Source organism: Lissotriton vulgaris, chromosome 4_1 (genome assembly GCF_964263255.1).
Source record: "Lissotriton vulgaris chromosome 4_1, aLisVul1.2, whole genome shotgun sequence".
Classification (NCBI taxonomy): Eukaryota; Metazoa; Chordata; class Amphibia; order Caudata; family Salamandridae; genus Lissotriton; species Lissotriton vulgaris.
The window spans coordinates 60,855,213-60,878,845 of record NC_141691.1 but is presented as its reverse complement, the minus strand read 5'-3'; the positions used below and the strand labels follow the sequence as shown (position 1 = coordinate 60,878,845).

Genomic DNA, 23,633 nt, shown 5'->3' with positions numbered 1-23,633 from the left:
AATCGAAATTAGTGTAAAAATACACCAACAAAACCCTTAAAAAGGGAGAGCTCAATGCTCCAGGGTCCTGCTTGCAGGAGCCGGAAAAAAGAACTGAAAGTAAGTTGGACCTGCTATGCATTCTGGGATACTGGGAGAAGCTTCTGGAAGGTTTCCTGAAAGGCACAGTATCCTGTTTAAGCCACATAATGGCAGCCTATGGGGCTTGTCTGTCCAGGTTCTTCTCTCTATCATTCCTGAGGGATCTTGCTGGTGAAGCAAGGGAAATCTGTACAGGCTTTGCTGTTTTTGTGGATTTTATGGTGGAATTTCTAGTTGAAGTACTGGACAGTGTAGCCTTTTTAGGCTGCATTATCTGTCTTTAAATTCTCTCTTAAGTGTCTATGCATTTCTGCATTTTTTGACACTGTGAGATTATTTTTGATTGCTCCGGGGTCCATGCACATGGGCGGGACTATTCACTAGATTATGACTATACACAGAGATCCCCTACTACAGAATAGTCCTTTTTCTTCTCTGCGTGTCTCGCCGGTACCCGAACGGCCACGAAAGCCAGGCCTGATCTGAAGGCCAAGGCTATTTCTGCCGTCCTGGGACCGTTTTGAAAAGAAAGTTAGGGAACAATCTTTTGAATAAAAGTAGGGGAACAGAATCTTTTGAACAAAAGTAGGGGCACGCCGTGCCCTGCCGATCCCGCCCGTCTTCGACATCTGGTTCCACCTCACCCCTCAAAGGAGGAGCGGCTTTATCACTTGTACTGTATGAGTGCTCAGCTTCTAAATCAATCGCACCAAAGGCCGCCGGTGAAGGTTCGACTGTGTGGTTCCCTGGAGTGAAAAAAGGCAAGGTGTTGCTGAAGCGTACCACATGATGGATCATGCTCTGCATTAAATTTGCTATGCATTGGCAAAGAAGCAGCCTCCAGCAGGACTGTGCACCCATTCCACCAGGGTCAAAGCTGCCACCATTGTGCTGGCACGCGGTGTAACAGTTCTAGACACCTACTTGGCAGCTACTGGGCGTCCCTCTATACATTCACAGAGCACTTTTATCAGGGTAGCCAAGTCCACTGAGAGCAGCACTTTGCCCGCTCTGTTCTGTAGGACGTCTGGGTTGATACCATGCACAGCACTCATTTCATTAGGTACTACTCTGGTATCTGTTCATAAGGTTAGTAATCTGTGGCTAGAAGTCTCCATCAGAAGCAATCTAGATGCAGATCATGGATCCCTCCCATCCTCCCCTTTCTGTGGTTGGGCTATACTCCAGATTCCAGATGTAGGGATCTGCACACCGTCTACCAGTTTGCTTTGGGGCTCTGCATCAGGGGCACGGGCAGTTACGAAAGCAGTTTGTCTGCACGCAGAGTGGTGCCTACATAGGCCCTGCATGTCCTTTCTGGGGCAAAATGGCGTCTTTGTGTAGCCACAAGGCACCACCTTCTGGAAGCAAAAGCCTTGACAAATTTTTCGTATCCATTCTGACACCTGGAGAATATCAAAGGTGAAGCTCTGCACCTAAATGGTCTCTTCCAGGAAAAGCGTTTCCGAAGGTGAGTAACTTGTTCTATGAAATTATTTAGTTCGAATTGGCATTTCTCCGACTGCTGTTCTGAAACTTGGTCTGCGCTTTGATCATTGGATGTAAATGAAAAACAATAAAATGCTACAAGTACTTTATTCTCTCCTCCCCAGGACATCACTGGCTTTGATGATCGTACTGAGATGACACTGAAGCTCCTGGACCCCACTGAGCTCACCGGGGGTGAATCTTTCTTCAACCCACCATGCATTACGCCTACTAAAAAGGTATACCAAGAAAGAGGAACTGGGATCGAGCTTAAGCGCAGTGTAAAGTTGTTTTAGAGGGGTTGTTATCATAACTTGTTTTGAAATGTCACTGCCTTCTGAGGGATGGGCAACAAAATGCATTCTAATTGGTTAATGTAACTAGATGGGGTAATGCAGCGGTTCTAGTAGCTGGCTCTGTAGAACTTGGGTTCTTTTGGGGTTCTTGTCACTAGCAGACTGTGCAATTGTTGGACGACAGTATAAATAGTCTGACGTGGTCTTAATGTGGCCTGTGGCTGCACTCCTACAAAGTCAAAGCAATCCAGGGCCTAAACTTTAAAGCAGTTATTTTTTAACCATTCCAAGCTTACCCTTAGTAGATGGGCCTAAGCAGTAAGTCCTTATGGGTGAGGCATGTGATGTGAACACCACAAATTTTACATGCCAGCAACAAGAATCCAAGTTAGTTGCGAAACAGCCAATTTAATGTTTAAAATGGCAAAAAAATAAGTAAATGCGCGGTTATCCAACAATACTAAAACATGAATTTGTGTTTTTCAAATGGGGGGGGGGGGTGCCTGTGAATTTAAAAAGCAGCCAATATGTGCGGCGGATAGCAGTGATTGTTTTTGGCACTGCGATAAAGCAAACCTACTGTCCCACTGGTGAATGGTTTGAAATACAACTTTTATTCAAGTTTTTGTTCAAATATATAGTTCTCCCTTGAAGCAGAGAATGTGCTGTCTTTAAAAGTGGTGAACAAAAGCAAAATTCCTCCTCAACTTATGGCAGGCAAACTTCTTCCCTGGTATAACAAAGTTTTCAAACTTGCGGTTAATTTTTTCTGAACACCACACCATGGTTTAAAGTAGAAAGTTTTACTCTCAGCTAGTCTAGGTAAGAGTTAGTGTTGCGCCAACCGGTGTTTCTGGTTTTCTTCCTTGAAATTGAAGTGGAGTTTCTTCTTCTAATCTTCCACACTTTTTCCCAGAAAAGTACATTCATAGCAAATGTAGTCTTATTCCTATGGGCCTGTAAGAAGTCAGTTGACCTTGACTAGCTTATCTGAAAGACATAAGTTACCTTAACTTAGAATTACCCTCTGGAGTCAGACTAGATCCAGAGAAATTTTATCTTGGAAGTACACATGCACGTCGGTAGATGATGTCAGTCAACTCCACTTCTGTCGTCGTGATGACTTCGCGTTGCCCACGTAGAAGCTGCCCCTGCGTGCTGACATCAGTTTCTTTTTCCGCGCCAGCCTAGCGCAGATCCGGAGAGCTACCCCTTTTGTCACTTTTTGACTACGTTTTTTTTTCTACTTTTAGCGTCTTTGATTCTTGGTGCACGAGAAATGTCCCATTGACGTACCGGCTTCAAACTCTGCAAGGCCGGTCACAAACTAATGTCTGTGACTGACCCGCACCTAGTGTCCTTTTGGTGTCTGGAGTGTGAGCTCAACCCGAAGTCCAGCTCTGACTGCTGGGCCATGAATCCAAAGTCTTTGCAGGAGTGGTCCTAAAACCTCTTGGAGGCTCAGCAGTCTGCTCCGCATTGCTCCTGGTCTCGCTCGAGGGAAAGGTCTCAAGCCAATACACCTCGTCCAAACCTTCAAAGTCCTCAGGTAGGTCTAAGCACAAGAAGGCGAAGAAGCGCAGCTATTCGACTTCTGTGTTGGCTGACACGACGCGCGATCCAGAGCGTTGTTGCATTAAAGCTCCCTCTTCGGTGCCCTCTTCAAGGACCAATCCGTGCCTCCCTCTGTTTCCTGGAGCCGGGACGTCCCCTGCCAAACTTAGTGCATTTTACAAAGCCCTAGACAGTGTTTTTGCGCAGCCAGACTCTGCCGGCGAGACTTTGGGCCCTGCAGAACCGGTCGCTGGTCCTTCGATGCCAGAGTGCCCCCGCGGATCCAGGCCAGAATCCTGATCGATGCCGGTGGACCTTACTAGACCTTCCCCAGCGACGATGCCCCTGGCCGACGCCGTCCCACATCCTAACTCCCAAGATGGAGCTGGACCGGTGTCAGTCTATGTTGAATCCGATGCCAGAGGGTACTTTTGTTCCCCTGTTCATCCCCCATGTTCCCTATCGCCCAGAAGGTGGTGAGGATTGGGAGGGGTCGCTGGACCTTTAGGCAGGCCAGCTTGAAGAGCTGGACTAGAGACAGGACCTGAGTGATGCCAGTGGCCTAGACACTTCCCCAGACCTTTTTATGCTTAGTCCTACTTATGTGGCTACAGAGGAAGGACCATCCTACGCTGTGGTGATGAGAGGCAGCCAAGGCCTTGGGCCTGGAGCTCCCTACAGTGGCAGTCAGGACTAATCTCCTCACAGGAGCTACAGCCTGCAGTAACCTCCTTGGAACCGCTTGTGCCCTTCAACTAAGCCCTCACTGACGTCCTTCTGGGTACCTTGTCCAAGCCCAGCAGAGGTTGCTCCTGTGGAAAGGAAAATTGCCCACTGCCCAGCTCTAGGTGATCCAGTTTTCCTCACCCAACTCTCTTCCCAGAGAGCTTGGTGGTCCTAGCCTCTTCCGAGCGCACATTCCCTTCTACTCCCCCAGACGAGGAATTTAAGCTGGTTCATCTTGGGAAGCGTATGTTCTTTCTCCAGCTTGGCACGTTGTTTCGGGAATACTGCATGCCTCTTGGTCAAACTCCCATTCTATCTGCGATACGTTCATGCAAGTGCTGCCTCTGTGCCGAAGTAGGCCCTGGCCATTCTCTTCCAGGCAGTGGTGGATGGGACAGACTCAGCCAAAGTCACGATAAGATGTAGACTGAATACCACAGACTCACTGGGCAGAATGATTGCAATGCCTGGTTGAGGACGTCTGGCTTTTGGGGGGGATGTTTAGTCCTCTTTGCTGGACATGCCCTTTGATGGCTGTCGCCTTTTTGACAGTAAACCAGATTGCACAGGAGCGCTTTATGGATTCTCTGGCTACAACCAGATCCTTGGGCCTTGTGTCCAACCCAGTCGGATTTTCACTCCTTTCGTGGCTACGGAAGGGGCATCCCACTGCGTCCAGCCCAGTCACTGGTCCATGCAAGCTGCCCAGTACCTGCGTGGCCTCTGACGTGGGACCCAGCAACCTCTCGTGTCTGGGATCCAGCAGGTGGGCCAGTCCACCCTTAGTATCCACCCCGTGTCTTTGCAGCAGCCTCCAAATCCTCCTTGTCTGAGCCTTCAGGGCATCAATGGCCAGTGGGTGGCAGGATTCTCCATCATATTGGACAGGTTGGTTTTGAAAATAGTCCGAAGGGGCTACTCCCTCCCCTTCAAGAGTGCCCTTCCCGCCATGCCACTGTTACCCTCTCATGTCGGAGGGTCATTTGGCAATTCTCCGCCAGAAAGTCTTGGTTCTCTTGGCCAAGGGAGTTATTGAAGGGGTTCCAGTGTCAAAAGTAGGTTGTGGTTGCTATTCCCACTACTTTCTGGTGTCCAAGAAGGACAAAGGCCTGCGTCCTACTTTGGGCCCTCAACCACTTCCTCCAGAAGGGGAAGTTCAAAATGTTAACCTTGGCTCTGGTCTTGTCTGCCCTTGACCCTGGAGACTGGATGGTAGCGTTTGACTAGCAAGATGCTTATTTTCACATCCATGTCTTGCTTGCCCTCTGGCATTACCTACGTTTCACTGTAGGTCCCTAGCATTTTCAATTTACCATGCTCTCCTTTGGCCTTACCAATGCTCCTTGGATGTTCACGAAAGTGATGGCGTTGGTCCAGTTTCCCCTATCTCAACAATTGGCTGTTGAAGGGCGGTTTGCCACAGGCAGTTATCTCTCACCTCAAGACTCTGGGGGACCTCCTGCACTTGCTGGGGTTTACTAGAAGTGTGACGAAGTCGCACCTGACTCACTCTACTTCAAACCATTAAATCCCTTAAATCATTATGAGGAGAAAAACAATAGTGACACTAAAAATTTGAAAAATATAAAAAAGTTTATTTATTCTATTTTTGGGGGGTAAATATAAAAACATATATTAAGAGAAGAAAAAATAATGGACTGGCAAATACACAACAATCTGACCACATTCATTCATAACAAGCATACTACATACACAATCATATTGATACATATGATCTTTTTGACAATCATGGTAGGATTTGTAACGGATATAGCAAAAAGAACAAATAAATGAATGATGGACTCTTTTGGGTGGCTTCCAAAGTGACTCAATACGCGTTTCGACAGAAACCGGTCTTCATGAGTTCCACCTCAATGTTGTGCTCTGTAAGGAATAATGTATATATAACACACATTTATAAATTTTAAGTGTCACTATTGTACATGATATGATTTCATATTGTGGCAAAGACCCATGATTTAAACTAAGATAGTCTTACAGTCTGTTTCATAGGAAAAAAGAGCCGGACCAGAAATGACATCCATACAAACATATAAATGACAATGTGTATGCGAACCTACAAATAGAAAATCTTAATGAAGATCTACACTATTTTGCATACATTTCATATTTTGCAGCACAAAAATATCCCTTACCAAGGAATGATAGTTAGCGTCCCTGAGTTGAAGATGAATGAATAAGTTTTCCCCAAAGAAAAATATTCTACAACGAAAACATATATAGTGATCAAAGTGTGCATAAAATGCACAAAATATTGAAGTTTAACTAAAAAGTCTGAGATACAGCTGATGGGGTTTTTTAAAAATGCTCAGAAAGAGATGGCGCTCTACCTGGTGTGTACGTTGAGTGTCTTAGTGGCTAGGTAAAAGTATGGTGCGTAAGAGCGAGCGGAAAAGACCCCTTAACCGTTCAACTGGAAAATCTGCAAAGACCGTCACAACAAATAGAAACAGCGATGCTCTCGCACACAATAAACTAGGTATTAGACTGGTAGTCATGTAACAGTAATCGCAATAAACATGTAGCCAATAAGTTGACAGATGCAGTTTCTTGAGTATATTCTTAAGGTGGGTAGTTTAATGAGTCCACAACCAGCCGACACGTGTTTCGTCGTGTGGGAATAATTCACAACGACTCTTCAGGGCTTTTGGCACGACCTACACGCATGTAGGTCCGGATGAAAAGATTCACAGTAAATCAATCATTAATTCTAATGATACCGGTTCGGTTAATCGTCTTTTAGGTCGAGGATTCGAGAAAAAATATATATGTCTGACAATCACGAGCACACAGGGTCAGCGGGTGCTGTGTTGATTCACGCTTAATACGTGTAGGTATTAAGACTGTACCGGGAGGGGATCCACCTTCAGTGTCCGATTCAGCGTGTGTGGCTCATCTTGGCGTTTTCAGCTCTGTGCCAACGGTCCGTTGTTTGGAAAACGGCAACCGGGAAACATAGGAGGAGGGATGCCACAGAGCTGATTCGAGCCATACAAAGTAACAGATATATAATCTTGTCTGTTTTGCAGTTAGTGAAGTCCTAAGTATAATTTCCTTCTTTTGATAGAATTTGTGACTATGGCCCCATCGCATGCCTTACAATGAGAACATTTGTGGTTACCAGTAATTGGGTGACTGCCGCCTACAGTTTTTTGTATGAAGGGCGGTTTAGATTGCAATCTGGAATGGACCACCAGGACTTTAAAATTTTTATTTCGCTTGTGGGCAAACATAGGTCGTGGAAGTGCCCTGTCTGGCTCAGTTTGTATTGAGTATGTGCCATTGGGTATTGATTGTTTGCCGAATCTTCGCATTTCGGGATGAGTGTCTAGTGACACATACCAATTTCGGGGGGGGGGGGGGGGGGGTCTTTTTTTGTATTTGTAACAAATGGTCCTGATCATAAAACCTGGCCCTGTTATATGCCTCTTGCAAGTCTCCTGGGGTAACCATGATCTATGAACTTTTGTTTCATTACTATTGCCCTCTTGTCAGTCATGTACATTGGTACAATTACGTCGAAGACGTAAAAATTGTCCCATGGGTATACTTTCTCATTGACATTAAGGGTGATAGCTGGAGAAATGCGATAATGTATTTCTTGCTGTTGGCTTGGTGTAAAGATCTACTTGAAGGACAATCAACTTCTTTAATTCCAATATCTAGGAATTAAATTTTTCCATCTCCAATATTTGCTGTTAAACGTAAGTTCACATTGCATAAATGTATCCATTCCAGGAACTCCTGGAGTTTCACAAGCTTGTCCTTCCAAATAAACAGAATATTGTCTATATACCGGGACCATTGGTATATCGACTCAAAAAACGGGGCTACCTCATTGTAGACCAATTGGTGCTTCATGTAGATATTGGCTATTGTGGGGGCACAAGATGCCCCCATACTGACGCACTTAATCTGCTTATAAAGTTCCCCATTGAACTCTAAGGTGTTCTTCATCAAGTACAATGGTGAGGTCAATAATGAATGGCACATTGCAATCTACTGAAAGTAAAAATAAACTATTCCATTGCTGTAATAGACTCACGCTGAGGGATGTCACTTTATAGGGTCTCAATGTCCAAAGATACCAATGTCTGTTGAAGGCTAAACCCTCTATTTTTGAGATCATATCTTTAGTGTCTCTAATGTGAGATAAAGTTTTTGAGACATGTGATCGTAACACTTGGTCAATGTATTTGGATATATGTTCCGTGACTGACCCTATAGTGGTGACAATTGGTCTGTAAGGGGGGGGATTGTTACTGTCTTTATGAATTTTAAGAACCTTGTAGACGCTAGCCATACAGTGCAGTTTCAGCCCTATCCTCCCAAGCAGCGAGTCTGGAATATTCGGGTTATGATTTCAGTGAGAATGACCCGGAGGCTTCTGGGTCTCAAGGCCTGCTGCATTCTGCTATTGGATCCAGCCATGTGGCATATGTGGGCTCTGCAGTGGGACCTGAAGTTCTAGTGGGCGCAGCATATGGGAAATCATTCAGATGTCATCCGGATCTCGAAGGGGACTGCAAGTCAGTTGCAATGGTAGCTCACGAACCGGGATTGGGTCAGGGGCAGATCCCTCTGCCTTCCCCAACCAAAGTTCACAGTGGTGACTGATGCATCACTGCTGGGGCGGGGCCGCCACTTGGGAGAGGCGGAGGTCAAAGGCCTCTCCGGGCACCACATCAACCTTTTGGAGCTTTGGGCGATTTGTCTTGCAATGAAGGCATTCTATCTGAAAGAAACACGTTGGTGTTAGATTCCTTACCTTAGAATATCCCCAGGCGTCAGTCTGGATCCGGAAACTTTTGCGTAGCAGTACCCCTGCGCGTCGGTAGGCGTCGTCTGCAGGCGTCCCCTGCGGCTCCGCGTCCGTCGTCGGCGTCGTGCGCCGTGATGACGTCGCTGGAGTACATAGACGCCGCCTCCGCGCGCTGACGTCAGTTCTTCTTTTTTCCGCGCCAGTGGACGCAGATCTGAAGAGCAGTACTCCGGTCTTTTGACCAAGTTTTTCGATTGTTTTTTCTCTAATTGTGCCTGATAGGATGCCTGGGTTCAAGCACTGCGATGACTGTGAGCGCACGATGTCGGTCACAGACCATCACCGCCTCTGTCTCCGGTGTCTGGGCCCCGACCACGACGTGGACTCCTGTGTCGACTGCCGGGCCCTCACCAACAAGGCTAGGCGGGAGCGGTCCCGCAAGCTACTGGAGCTCCGGGTGTCGGCCCCACGTCGGGACCGGGAGCGGTCCCGATCCGGCCGGAGATCGAGAGAGCGTTTGAGGGAGCGGTCGCGGAGCCGCGCCGAGCGTTCCGGAAGTCGACACCACTCGTCAGGCTCGTCAGGTAGGAAGCACAAGAAGTCGGGGCGTCGTCATCGTACCCCCGACTCCCCCCCGACGCTCGCGCGATGCGGCCGGGGGCTCGGGTGACCCCAACCCCGCGGCTCCGCGAGAGTCGCCGGCGCGGCCTGCCTCATACCCTTCGGTCCCTGGACATGGCGCGATGCCTGAGGAGATCGAGGCGTTCCTCATGGCCATGAGGGCGCTCGCTTCTCCGACGGGGCCTACGGCGCCTGCGGGCCCAGTGCTACCGTCTGGGGGCCCTGGCGGTTCGGGTGTCCCTGCCTCGGCGCCGTCGGGTGCTCCGGCCCCGGCGCCGCCGACGGCTCCGACCCCGGCGCCGCAGGGGCCTTCGGGATCGGCGCCGGCTGGTCTTCCGGCCTCCCCGGCGCCGTTACCATCGGGGTTACCCCCGACGCCGCCCCCGCGCGGCGCCGGTTCTCCGGTGCCGGCTCCGGCCGGCGGCGGGGTTCCGGCGCCGGCTCCGGGCGGCGCCGTCCCCTTACCTTCCCCGACGCCAGACGCGGCGCCGGACGGGCGTCGCTCGACGCCGGTCCCGGCGCCGATGGGGCCCATGAACCCCGAGGAGCCGGTCTACATCGTTGACTCCGAATACGGAGAAGATGAAGAGTTCGGTGAAGGTTGGGAGGGGTCCGAGGACCCTCTGTCACGCGAGTGCCAGTATGACCCGGACTGGACAGGTGACTTGGGGGATGCCAGTGGTCTGGACGACTCTCCTAACCCTGGTTTGATCTCTCCTCCTTCCGTGGCATCGGTGGAGGGAGCTGCTTATTCTGTGGTGCTGATGAGGGCTGCCAAGGCCTTACACCTTGAGCTCCCCGTCGCGGCCGTGAGGCCTAACATCCTCACCGAGGTCTTCAAACCGCAGTCATGCCCACAGGAGCCACTGCTGCCGTTTAATGAAGCCTTGTCAGACGTTCTGTTGGGCACTTGGTCCAGGCCCGCTTCAGGTCCGCCTGTTGATCGGAACGTGGCCAGGCGCCACCGTCCTTGTCCGGACGACCCCAAGTTCCTGTCTACCCACCCCACTCCTGAGAGTCTGGTGATCCAGGCCTCGACCTCCCAGTCCGCATTCCCGTCGGCCCCGCCCGACCGGGAATCCAAGAGGTATGACCAATTTGGCAAGAAGGTCTTCTCGTCCATTAGTTTGGGCCTGCGGTCTTGCAACACCGCCTGCCTCTTGGGCCGCTACACCCACTCTGTGTGGGATACGGTCGCGGAACTGCTGCCAGAATGCCCCATGGAGGTGCTGGCGAAACTCGGTCAGGCTGTGGCTGAGGGCCGAGATGCAGCGAAATATTCGATACGGTGTGGTCTTGATACGACCGACTCGCTGGGCAGAGCTATGTCAACGACAGTGGCGATTCGTCGCCACGCCTGGCTGAGATCCGCCAATTTTTCGGCAGACGTCCAAAATACACTGATGGACATGCCGTTCGATGGCTGTCACCTCTTCGGTGACAAGGCGGACCACGCGCTGGAACGCTTCAAGGACTCCAGGGTCACGGCCAAGTCCTTGGGTCTCTCGACCCAGCGTCAGCAAACGGGTTCGTTTCGTCCCTTTCGTGGCCAAGGAAGGGGCGCCCCCACACGTGCTGCCAGCCACGCGCCGCAACAATCCTTTCAACGCGGTGGCGGCCGTGGAAACCGCCGTGGCGGCGGTCGGGGACAACGGCGGGGTCGGACCACACCTTCCCCCGCAGCATCTACCCCAAAATCCTCCTAGTCCGTGCTTTCGGCCCCATGTGACGCCAGTGGGTGGCAGGGTTCGCCATCACCACGCTCACTGGCGCACGATCACTTCGGACAGGTGGGTGCTGCAAATCGTCCGAAGGGGCTACTCCCTCCCCTTCGAGACCTCTCCTCCAGCCATGCCACCGCAGAACCACCGTGTGTCGGGGGACCACTTGACACTTCTGCAGGAGGAAGTTGCGGCCCTCTTGGCCAAGGGGGCCATCGAGCGCGTTCCTGGGCCAGAAGTAGGGCGTGGTTGTTATTCCCACTACTTTCTGGTGCCCAAGAAGGACAAGGGGGGGCCTACGTCCTATCTTGGATCTAAGGAACGTCAACGGCTTCCTCCGGAAGGAGAAGTTCAAGATGTTGACGTTAGCTCAGGTCTTGGCTGCTCTAAACCCACAAGACTGGATGGTAGCGTTGGACTTGCAGGACGCCTATTTTCACATCCCCGTCCTGCCGGCCCACCGGCGTTACCTGCGGTTCACGGTAGGCCTGGAGCATTTTCAGTTTATCGTGCTTCCCTTCGGCCTTACCAGCGCCCCACGGGTGTTCACAAAGGTGATGGCGGTGGTCGCAGCCCATCTGCGCAGGTTGGGGGTTTCAGTCTTCCCCTACCTAGACGACTGGTTGTTGAAGGCGGGCTCGCCCCAGACAGTCGTCCACCACCTTCAGATGACGGCAGACCTCTTGCACGACCTGGGGTTCTCCATCAATGTGCCGAAATCACACCTGTGTCCCTCTCAAAAGCTCCTTTTCATCGGAGCGGTTCTGGACTCGGCGCAGTTTCGGGTTTATCCTCCGGAACGGCGGGTTCGGGATATTCAGGCTTGATTCCCATCTTTCAGCCGCTATCCCGGGTTTCGGGCAGGTTGACGCTGCGGCTGCTGGGACTGATGGCTTCCTGCATCCTTCTGGTGCATCACGCTCGGTGGCGGATGCGGGCTCTGCAGTGGGACCTGAAGTTTCAGTGGGCCCAGCATCAGGGCAACTTGTCCGACCACGTCTTGATCTCGGAGGGCACTGCGAGACAACTGCAGTGGTGGCTTACGGACCGCGATTGGGTCAGGGGCAAGTCCCTCTCCCTTCCCCAACCGGAGCACGTTGTCGTGACGGACGCGTCCCTCCAGGGCTGGGGTGGCCACTTGGGAGAGGCAGAGATCGGAGGCATCTGGTCTCCGGCGGAGTCCCGGCTCCATATCAACCTGTTGGAGCTGCGGGCGATTCGTCTGGCACTGAAGGCATTCCTCCCCTTTGTCAACGGGAGTGTAGTGCAGGTGTTCACCGACAACACCACCGCCATGTGGTACTGCAACAAACAGGGCGGAGTGGGGTCGTGGACCCTTTGCCAGGAGGCTCTGCGCCTCTGGCAATGGCTGGAATGTCAGGGCGTGACTCTGACGGTTCAACACCTGGCAGGTTCTCTGAACGCCAGGGCGGACGAACTCAGCCGTCGGTGCTCGATGGATCACGAATGGCGTCTGAACTCGGACGTGGCGCAAGGCATCTTTCTGCAATGGGGAGAGCCTTGGTTAGATCTATTCGCCACAGAAGAGAACGCGCAATGTCATCAGTTCTGCGCGTTGGAGTTTCCAAGACGGCACTCGCACGGCGACGCCTTTCGGCGCGAGTGGAGTTGCGGTCTGTTATACGCCTTTCCGCCTATACCACTTCTGCCCAGAGTGCTGAAGATCAGGCGCGACCGGGCCCAAGTTATCCTTGTGGCTCCGGACTGGGCTCGAAGATACTGGTATCCCGAGCTACTCAGCATGTCGGTCGGTCCCCCGATCCACCTGCCCCTTCAGGAGGACCTTCTGTCGCAGCAGCAGGGGACGGTCCTCCACCCGAACCTGTCCAGTCTCCACCTCCATGCTTGGAGATTGAGCGGCGGCAGTTGAGGCCATTTGACTTGCCTCCTGAAGTCTGTGATGTTATTCTGGCAGCCAGGCGTCCCTCCACTAAGTCGGTATACGCCTGTCGGTGGAACAGATTTGTGGCATGGTGCACAGCAAAGGCTGTGGATCCTCTTTCTGCCCCTCTTTCGGAGGTTCTTCTGTTTCTTCTTTCTCTTGCCCAGCAGGGCTCTGCTCTGGGCACTATCAAGGGCTACCTTTCTGCCCTTTCAGCCTTTTTGAGGCTTCCTGATCAGCCTTCTTTGTTCAAATCCCCGATTGTAACTCGTTTCTTGAAAGGCATCACTCACATGTTTCCACCTGTTCCGTTTGTGATGCCTCAGTGGGATTTGAACCTGGTTCTGACCTTTCTGATGTGTGCTCCCTTTGAGCCCCTTCATTCTTGTCCTCTCCGTCTCCTGACTTTAAAGACGGCTTTCCTGGTTGCCATCACCTCTGCCAGGAGAGTGAGTGAGCTCCAGGCTCTTTCTGTCCAACCTCCTTTCCTGTCAATTCATCCTGATAAGGTGGTTCTGAGGACTAGACCTTCTTTCCTGCCCAAGGTTGTTTCGGCCTTTCACATCGGGCAGTCCATCACCCTCCCTTCCTTCTTCCCGCCTCCGCATCCTTCAAAGGATGAAGAGCGGCTCCATCGTCTGGACCCAAAACGTGCGCTTTCATTTTACATGGATCGCACTCGCCAGTTCCGGGTGGATGACCAACTGTTTGTTGGCTACGTGGGTGCGAAGAAGGAACGGGCGGTCTGTAAACGAACCATCTCTCGATGGGTCGTCCTCTGCATCAAAGCGTGCTACTCTTTGGCTCGGAAGGAGCCTCCTGTTGGGCTGAGGGCCCATTCCACTCGGGCCACGGCGGCTACCACTGCCCTGGGCCGGGGAGTCCCCTTGCAGGACATTTGCCAAGCGGCTACGTGGGCCTCGCTGCACACCTTTGCGAGGCACTACTGCCTGGACAGTCAAGTCCGGAGGGATGGCTTCTTTGGCCGTTCTGTCCTCCAGGACTTTCTGGTGTAGTTTTGTATTGGTTCGCAGACCCACCACCGGGGTTGGTATTGCTGGGGTATGTATTCTAAGGTAAGGAATCTAACACTAACGTGTTTCTTTCAGATGAACAAGTTACTTACCTTCGGTAACGATATATCTGTAAGAAACATTAGTTAGTGTTAGATTCCTTACCGAACCCACCCATCCTCCCCGTTCTGCGAACTGATACCTAGGGTTAAGGACATCCCTTTCAGGGCCCTAGTTTTACATGGCACCAGTGTTGGTTCTCTCATGGCTCTGCGTCTTCTGGCGCGGAAAAGCTGTGTACAAAGAACTGACGTCAGCGCGCGGAGGCGGCGTCTATGTACTCCAGCGACGTCATCACGACGCCGACGACGGACGCGGAGCCGCAGGGGACGCCTGCAGACGACGCCTACCGACGCGCAGGGGTACTGCTACGCAAAAGTTTCCGGATCCAGACTGACGCCTGGGGATATTCTAAGGTAAGGAATCTAACACTAACTAATGTTTCTTACAGATATATCGTTACCGAAGGTAAGTAACTTGTTCTACCGTCTGTGAAAGGAAGAGTAGTGCAGGTGTTCAGACAACACCACTGCAGTGTGGTACTGCAACAAACCGGGCAGGGTGTGGTCATGGACCCTATGTGAAGAGGCTCTTTGCCTTTGGACATGGCTGGAACATCAGGGTGTGACTGGTGATTCAACACCTGGCAGGTTCCCTGAACGCCAGTGCAGACAAACTCTGCCCCTGGTGCATGATGGATCTCAAATGGCGTCTTCACTCTGAGTTAGTGCAAGGTCTCTTGTTGGTGGGGAGAGCTTTTGTTAGATCACCAAAAAGAATGCACAACCTCAGCAGTTCTGTGCTTTGGAGTTTCCACGACAGCACTTGCTCGACGATTCCTTTTGTCGCTAGTGGAATTAATTACAAAAAACAATTTGATGGACAGAATGTAGATCAATGTCTTACATTCACCCCAGTACAAGGATCTGGGCCTAAATCCATCGTTTTTTGCACTCCACACCACCCTGGGTCAGATAATGGCTTTATGCAAATCAGCTCTCACCCTGTGCCCCATGGGAACAGTCCAGTCCGAACTACAACAGCCATATCTTTCCCAGACCGAAATCAAGCATCCGAGGACCGGACCGGTTTCGAGGTAACACCTCATCAGCCCGGCTAGCTTGACTCCAGTGGTGTGGAGGCTCTGGGACCCACGTCTGAGCTACCCCAGTACACTCAGGGAGAAAATTACAAAAAACAATTTGATGGACAGAATGTAGATCAATGTCTTACATTCACCCCAGTACAAGGATCTGGGCCTAAATCCATCGTTTTTTGCACTCCACACCACCCTGGGTCAGATAATGGCTTTATGCAAATCAGCTCTGACCCTGTGCCCCATGGGAACAGTCCAGTCCGAACTACAACAGCCATATCTTTCCCAGACCGAAATCAAGCATCCGAGGACCGGACCGGTTTCGAGGTAACACCTCTCATCTTGGCTTTTGTAGTTCGGACTGGACTGTTCCCATGGGGCACAGGGTCAGAGCTGATTTGCATATCGCCATTGTCTAACCCAGGGTGGTCTGGAGTGCAAAAAAACGATGGATTTGGGCCCAGATCTTTGGACTGGGGTGAATGGTGACATTGATCCACATTCTGTCCATCACCTGTTTTATTTGCAATTGCCGCCATAAGTGCGCTGGGGATGCTCAGACGTGGGTCCCAGGCACTCCACACCACTGGAGTCAAGCTAGCCGGGCTGATGAGAGGTGTTACCTCGAAACCGGTCCGGTCCTCGGATGCTTGATTCCGTTCTGGGAAGGACATGGCTTTTGTAGTTCGGACTGGACTGTTCCCATGGGGCACAGGGTCAGAGCTGATTTGCATATCGCCATTGTCTAACCCAGGGTGGTCTGGAGTGCAAAAAAACGATGGATTTGGGCCCAGATCTTTGGACTGGGGTGAATGTGTGACATTGATCCACATTCTGTCCATCACCTGTTTTATTTGCTAGTGGAATTAAAGCATCATGTACATCTGTACCACTTCAGCCCAGAGTGCTAAAGATCAGGCGTGACTGGGCCCAAGTCATTCTGGTGCCTCTAGACTGGGCTCTTGAGCATGGTCATTATTCCTCCAATCAGACTGCCTCTTCGGGAGGCTCTCCTGTCGTAGCAGCCGAGGACAGTCCTCCACCCGAACCGGTCAGCGTCCACTTCCTTGCGTGGAGATTGAGTGGCGACAGATGACCACTTTCTACCTTTGTCCTGAAGTCTAACGTCCTCTTCGCAGCAAGGTGTCCCTCCACTAAGACGGTATATGCCTGTAGATGGAACAAATTTGAGGCCTGGTGCACAGCATAGACTGTGGGTCCCCTTTCTGCCCCACTTTCATTGGTTCTCCTCTTACTACTTTCTTAGGCCCAGCAGGGCTCTGCTCTGGGCACTCTTAAAGACTATCTTGCAGCTATTTCTGCCTTCCTCCGGCTACCAGATCAGCCCCTTTTCTAGAAGTCCCCTTTTGTAAACCTATTCTTTAAGGGCATTTTTCTTTTTCCTCCATCTCCTTTCGTAATGCCCCAGTGGGACTTGAATCTCATTTTGACTTATCTTATGCGTGTTCCCCTTGAGCCGCTTGACAACTGTCCTCTCAAGCTCCTCACCTTAAAAACTGTTTTTTTGTTGCCATCACCTCTGCTCGTAGGATGAGTGAGCTTCAGGGTCTAGCATTTAAGTCCCATTTCTTCTCTGTGCATTCCGATAAAGTGGTGCTTAGAATGAGACCCTTATTCCTTCCTAAAGTCGTTACACCTTTTCACATTGTACAAACTATCACTTTGCCCACCTTTTTCCCACTTCCGCACCCTCCCAAAGAGGAGGAGACTGTCTTGACCCAAAACATGCACTGTTCTTCTACCTTGATCTCACAAAAGAGTTCCGGCTGGATGATCAGCTTTTTATTGGCAATGTGGGTGTAAAAGGCCGGGATGTCAAAGCGTACAATCTCCAGATGGGTTTTCCTTTGTATTAAAATACTTTATGCATTAGCGGAAAGGGAACTTCCAGTGGAGCTGTGTGCTCATTACACTAGGGTCATGCCAGCAAATACTGCATTGTAACGTGGAGTCCCACTTCTCGACATCTGCCATACGGCAACGTGGGCATCAGGGTAATTCTAAGGCAAGGAATCTATAAGCAATGTCTTACAGATACATCTTTACCAAAGGTAAGTAACTTGTTTATCTACTCTGCGCCACCCTATCTACTCTGCGCCACCTATCTACTCTGCGCCACTGCAGTCTACGCCACTCATTTTCATTACGCCACTATTCTACACCACTGCAGTCTACACCAATGCTCTCTACACCACCTTACTCAAGACCAGTACTCTGCGCCACTGCACTCTTCATCTGAAAAACAGTTAGTTAAAGATTCCTCACCTTAGTATTACCCCCAGGCATCAGACTGGATCCGGAACGTATTTCGTCTGCAATACTCCTACGTGTCGGAAGGTGGTGTTGGTCGACTCTGTGTTCGTCGTGGTCCCCGGGATGATGTTACGGTAGCTACTTAGACTAGAAAAAATGGTTAGGGGTTCTGCCCACCTCACCCTCCCGTACCTGAGCAGGAGACATCCAAGGATGAAAAAGTAGAGCGTAATGGTACTGAAGGGATCAATCCACTTTTAATTATCAAACAAACAATTAATTATCTTGTGATTAAAGAATTAAATCAAGGATGAATATATATTAGTTCATATACACATACATGAGCGGACAGCCAGAGAGGCACAACAAATAACAGTTTATATACAACACATCACATGTACATTATATGCAAATATACTAAACATATACAATATCAAAAACACTTCTATGTAACCTCAGGACAAAAAAAAAATATATACAACTATATATTTTATTTATATATATATATATATATATATATATATATATATATATATATATATAATTACACACCAATCTACATATGTACCTCTTAAAGTAGAGTGGAGTATACAACAAAAAGGTAGTCCCAAACGAAAAGCACCAGGGGGTTAACACATCTACCCAGCCTATATTTGTGTTGGTGCATCTATGAAAAATCAAATCTTTCTTGAATGTAACTAGGGGACTCCGTTCAAAGCAAGAGGTGTTGACGCAGGCGCGGTCGCGTTTCAGCCAGATGATATAGGCTTCATCAGGACATGGGTACTCTAGTCTTCACTGCCCTGGCCCAATCTAGGGCAAGTCTTATCGGCCAATCCACACTACCACCCGAGAGGGTGGGGTAGGTGCCACCGTCTCGGCTCAAGTCTCGAGAAATCTTAATATCTTCACTGTGTCCGCCCAGAAAGATATATAGAATGAATAGGAGTATGTGTCTCGGAAGTGGCTCAAGTCACACAATCTTCCTCAAGTGGAGACAGCTCAGCACGCGCCTCACTGGGCGGCCCCCGCCTACAATCGGTAGCGGTAGCTACTTAGACAATGACGTCCAGTCTTTCTTCCGCACCAGCAAGCGCAGATCCAGAGAGCGGTACCCCCAGTCTCTTTTTGACTGACTTTTTGTCGACATAGTTTTTGAGTCGATCGACACGAGGGATGCCCGGCTTAAAGGCTTGCGGTTCCTGTAGCCGACTGATAGTCTTGATGGATCCGCACAACATGTGCCTCTTCTGCCTAAAGCGCGACCACAACCCCAAGTCTTACTCCGACCGTTGTACCATGAATCCGAAGTCTTTGATGGAGCAGTTCACAAAAGCTGCTTGAGGCCTGGCAGTCTGCTCCATAGACTGAGGTTGCGTAGGAGGTCAATGGACCGGTCGCGGAGCCATCTCTCCTCATCCAACTCTTTGCACTCTGGCTGAGCGAAGTTGAAGCACAAGAAGTCAAAGAAGCATTGTCGCTCTTCGACTTTTTGCTGTCCGCTGGCCAATGCGACGAGGGATGCAGATGGTGCCTCTCACGGCTCCGCGTGCGGAGCCCGGAGGGCAGACTCGGGGCTTCCATCCCTTCCCGGGACCCGGAGCGACACATGCCAGCTTTGTCAGTTTTACAAAGCGATGGATGCCATCTTTGGACAACCCAGATCCGCCGGCTTGCCTGTGGGCCCCACAGGGTCGGCTGCGGACCCTGGTCCTCTGACGCTGGCGGCTTTGGCCTTGGCACAGATGGGCCCCCTTAGATCCAGGCCTGGATCCAGATTGGCATCCTTTTGACACCTCCCCCGGCGCCACACACTACTCCATAACACTAATCCACTTTGACACTGTACTCCCCTCAAATCTATGCCCTTCACTCTACTAAAATGATATGCGACTCTATAACACGCCACTCCTTTACCCCACTAACTTTTGCTCCTGATGAATAGCCACCACTCTGCTGTATAACATTGCTAAAACCTTGGCAAGAGCAATAGCTCTTGCAAAGGTGAGACCTATTGTCTTGGTCAATGTTTCTCTCTCTGCCTCTAATACCTCATCTAATAAACAGTAATTACTTATGAGCAAAGTAGACACCGGTATGTAGTAATCCGTGAGAAAATATTACTTGTTTTGTAAGATGCCTTATTTCTTGCAGGTCCTGAGTGAAATCAGCGACATTGGACAAGTGGCGTCCATAAAACTACAGAGAAGAGCGAACCCCACCATCAAGTTGGTCCCGGAAACTACCCCGCCAGATGCTCAAGAGAATCTCAACCATTCAATTCTGAAGAGGAAAAAGAAAGTTTTAGGAAGCAACAGCAGCTTCTTTGCTGGGTGCACGCCTATCAAAGAGGATGAATGACCCCCAATGTCACTTTCTGGGCCTCTGAGGCGTAGCAAAGAGAACTACCTTCATGTAAAGGGTGCGGGCTACATGGTCCTGGCTGCCCCAGCACGAACTAGCATTTAAAGTGATTGATTTCAGTGTTTTAGTCAAACCTTTTACTTGAACTCTTCAGAATGAAATTAAATGGCTTTCGCCAGGGATTCTTAACTGGAGGGTGTGAAAACCCTCAAATCAGCTGCCGTCTGTCTTAGTTGAAACTGTATATATTTGTGTGTTTGTCTGCGCTGGATGTCTGCTAAGTAACGGCTCTGGTCTGTCTTGGAAGCACAAGTGAAGAGTACTGGTGAAGTCTGCCTAACACAGGAATCCCATCCTGTGACAGCCTCCTATGGAAGGTGAGATTTCACAATGTCTACAAGATGCAAAGCACGAACATTGTGCACCCGCCCTTACTTTGGGTTGCAGATCTACTGAAACTCTTTCACTGCCCTGTGGAGCCTGGTGCGATCAAGTCTTGGAATACAAAGGAGCATGCATGGGTGTTCCTAAACTTTAATCTGTTGCAGTTAAAAAAAAAATATGTATTTTAATCTGAAGCTGCAAAGGTAAAAAAAATAATCATTGTAGCCTTTTGTCTGTTTTTTAAAGTCTCTTTTTTATGTCTTAATGTTATCTAACTTTAACAATAAACATTTAGCCTAAAAGTCGACTGGCAAGAATTTGTTTTGTTTAGGAAAGTCTCTGGTAGAGCAGAAATGGGTCGACAGTCGTCCTCAGACTATTTGCAGATTGGTCCCTGTAGGAGCTGGCTTAGTATATGGTGCCCATTTATTTAAGTGATGCACCTTGCACTAATCTGGGCAACACTTGTGGTGGTTTTTGTGTATTTTGATAACCATGGAAAGCTCTCTAAGTGGTAGCTATGGAGTTCAGCCTTCAGGCTTATCTTGAAGGAGTGTTAAGCAGCGTGTTTTACCAGATCTAATCATGTAGCTTAGATTAAACTAAAACGAACCACAAAGTGTTTATATAAGAGCCTCAAATTGTTACACAACACTCACTCATACATGATATCAACATACATACACAATACTTAAATTGCAATAAGGTTAGCAGCACAAAATACAGTGGTGTCCAGGGGCAGACAAAACTATATATTAAATTGTAATGCGAACTGCAGGGGAGCACAGCACTTGGGCTAGAAGACTCGGAGGAGCCACTCAAGGTAAGTACCCAGGAACCCAGTGGAGGCTGTCTTCAGAGTGGGAACACAGCAGAATGCCAAATGGAAGTCAATGGAGAAGTCGAGGTTGCAGAGGACTCGGAGGAATACCTATTGAGGAAAGAAGGTTGGAGAGCCACTGTAGGAATCTGGCTCTGTATACACTATACCAAAGTGCGGTATAGTGTGCAGAGTCCAGTGTAACCCCAAAGGTAGGAAGAGGTTAAGTTGGATAGAACCTTAATCTCTATTTGTGGTAGTATGGTTTAGCAGTAAGGCAGTATCCGAAGACAGTGTTAAGCATTTGATGTACACACCGAGTCAGAAAATCAATTCACACACTCAAAGACTGAACTTCAGACCAATTGTTTTTGTACAAAAATATTCTTTATTTTATTTTCTAGAACCAAGCAAGCCTGGCACAGGTAAGCAATCAATACTTTACAGTAGTAATGCAGTTTATAAACAGTTTGGATTGCAATAGTAAATGTACATCTGAGAGACTACTCGCCACAGATTCCTTAACGTAGAATTATCCCCAGGCGTGAGACTGCCAGCGTACGTGATGTCAGCAAGGTCACAAGTCCCACCCCGGCGCGCCTACTTCAGTTTTTTCCTTTTCCACGTGCAACGCGTATCCAGTTCATGCTCGGGCCTGTTTCAGCCTTTCTCTTTTCCTTGTGTGTTGTGGGAGCAGTGTGCGGATGACATTCGGGCTTCAAGTCTTGTAGGTCTTGTGGGCTCTTGATGTCAGCGACTGATCCTCACCTCATTTGCATGTGGTGCTTGGGGAGAGGACCGCGGCTCCACTGATTGCAAGGCGTGCCAGCAGTTGAAGCCGAAGTCGCGGCAGGAGTGCCGGATGAAACTTATTTCGGCTTGCCTATCCAGGTCGGCTTAGTCACCTCGTTCAGCCTCTGTGGAAGGTTCTCGGAGCGGCCACCGTGCCACAAGAGCATCGCTCGCCTGTGGGTAAGTGTTGCAGCTTGTTACGAAAGGGCTGGTTTCCTGCCCGTTGGGGACGTGGGCTCTCCGCGGGTGATGCGGCCCCGCGTGTCGTCCCCCTATCCACCGTTCTCCGGTGAGGGGGCATCGAGAGCCCAGATTGGAGACCTATGCGGTGGCTTTGCAGGCCTCGCTGGCTTCTCCTCCTGCGATGTCGGCGGATTCCCTGCGCAATGCTGGACCCTCCGCGGCTGTGCCGCTGGCTTCAGCGCCGGCTAGTCCGGATCAAGGCTTGGATGATGTAGTACCGTTGGGGTGCAGCCCTTCGGACCACAGCGCCTCTGCTTCGCCGCAAACTCCTACGGGAGTCAATGTGGTGTCGCGGAGATCTCCGGGGCTCGGGTCACATCCCCAAGCCCCTCTTGGCCCTTTGACAAGGTGGTCCTGTCCAAGGCAGAGGTGACGCCGCTACGACGCTGGCAGCTGCTGGCCCTGGCAGCGCCACATGGGTCGGCGGACCCCCCTTGCCCCGTCATTGGTCGAGGCCGGCAGGGGACCCCTCGTCCCTCCCCAGGCCCTCTCGTTCCTGTGCGCAGGTAGCTGCCTCGTCGGGTCTGGTTGAGGCCAGCATCGCCACAGGGATCTTAGGACCCCTCTCCTCCCGTCGTGGGGTCGAGGCTGGCGGGGTATCCTTGTCATTCCCCGGGTTCCTCTCGGCCCTCTGTGCAGGCGGTTGCCTCGCCAGAGGTAGAGTCGGCCTTGGCGCCGCCGTGGGGGTCGGTGGACCTCTCTCGTTCCCAAATGGGTCGAGGCTGGCGGGGGTCTTCTTGTCGCTCTCCGGTGTCTTCTCATTCCTCCACGCAGGCGGCTGCTTCGTTGTAGGTTGAGTCAACGCCATTCCAGTGCTGCCCTTTGGCCACCTCTGTGCCGTCCCAGCCTCAATCCCCGGCGCTGTGTGGTGAGATGGGAGGCCCAGCCGGCGTCTCCTGTGGTGTTGGATGACGACACCCTGCTCCAGTCGCAGATTCTACGGCGCCGGACAGGTGTCAGATCGTAGATTCGTCCTCGGACGGTCCCTCTGCTCCAGAGGTTGCGCGCCTGCTGGTGTAGTCCTCACCGGAGACTGGCTGCTGCATCGTGGAGTTTCGCCTTCGAAAGACTGCTCCTTGCCGTCCCCACAGCCTTTTCTGGAGGAGCCACTGGTCCCCCACTCTTCAGCTCCTTTTTATCCCTTTCGAGCTTGGCCCTTGCCCGCTCCGGTTTGCTTCGGGGAGGGCCGTCTTAGACTACAGCCGTTGCCCACGGAGGAGCTGCTCTCTCCACCACAGGGCCCTAAGGAGGTGGGTGCGGCCTTTGCTCGGGCTGTTTCCAGGGCTGTGGGGATTCTGCGCATGGGAGTTCCGGCTACCCATTTCCCCGCGGATCGTCTTTCGCAGGTTCTCTACCAGGGCTCTGGTGGATGGGAGCTGCTGCTCCCCTTTGAAGGTTCGCTCAAATTCTCTGT

At 50.8% G+C, this 23,633-nt stretch overlaps 1 protein-coding gene across 2 annotated transcripts in view; it reads left to right on the top strand.

Annotated features, from left to right (window-relative positions):
* Positions 1–20,666, top strand: part of KIF4A (kinesin family member 4A) — a 307,171-nt gene extending 286,505 nt beyond the window's left edge. For both annotated transcript variants that reach the window (XM_086918309.1, XM_086918308.1), the window contains 2 exons: positions 1,695–1,808; positions 19,771–20,666. In XM_086918309.1, the coding sequence (XP_086774435.1) occupies positions 1,695–1,808; positions 19,771–19,977 (321 nt within the window). In that variant the 3' untranslated portion in view covers positions 19,978–20,666. The remainder of the gene's footprint in view (positions 1–1,694; positions 1,809–19,770) is intronic.
* The last annotated feature ends 2,967 nt before the right edge of the window (positions 20,667–23,633 follow it).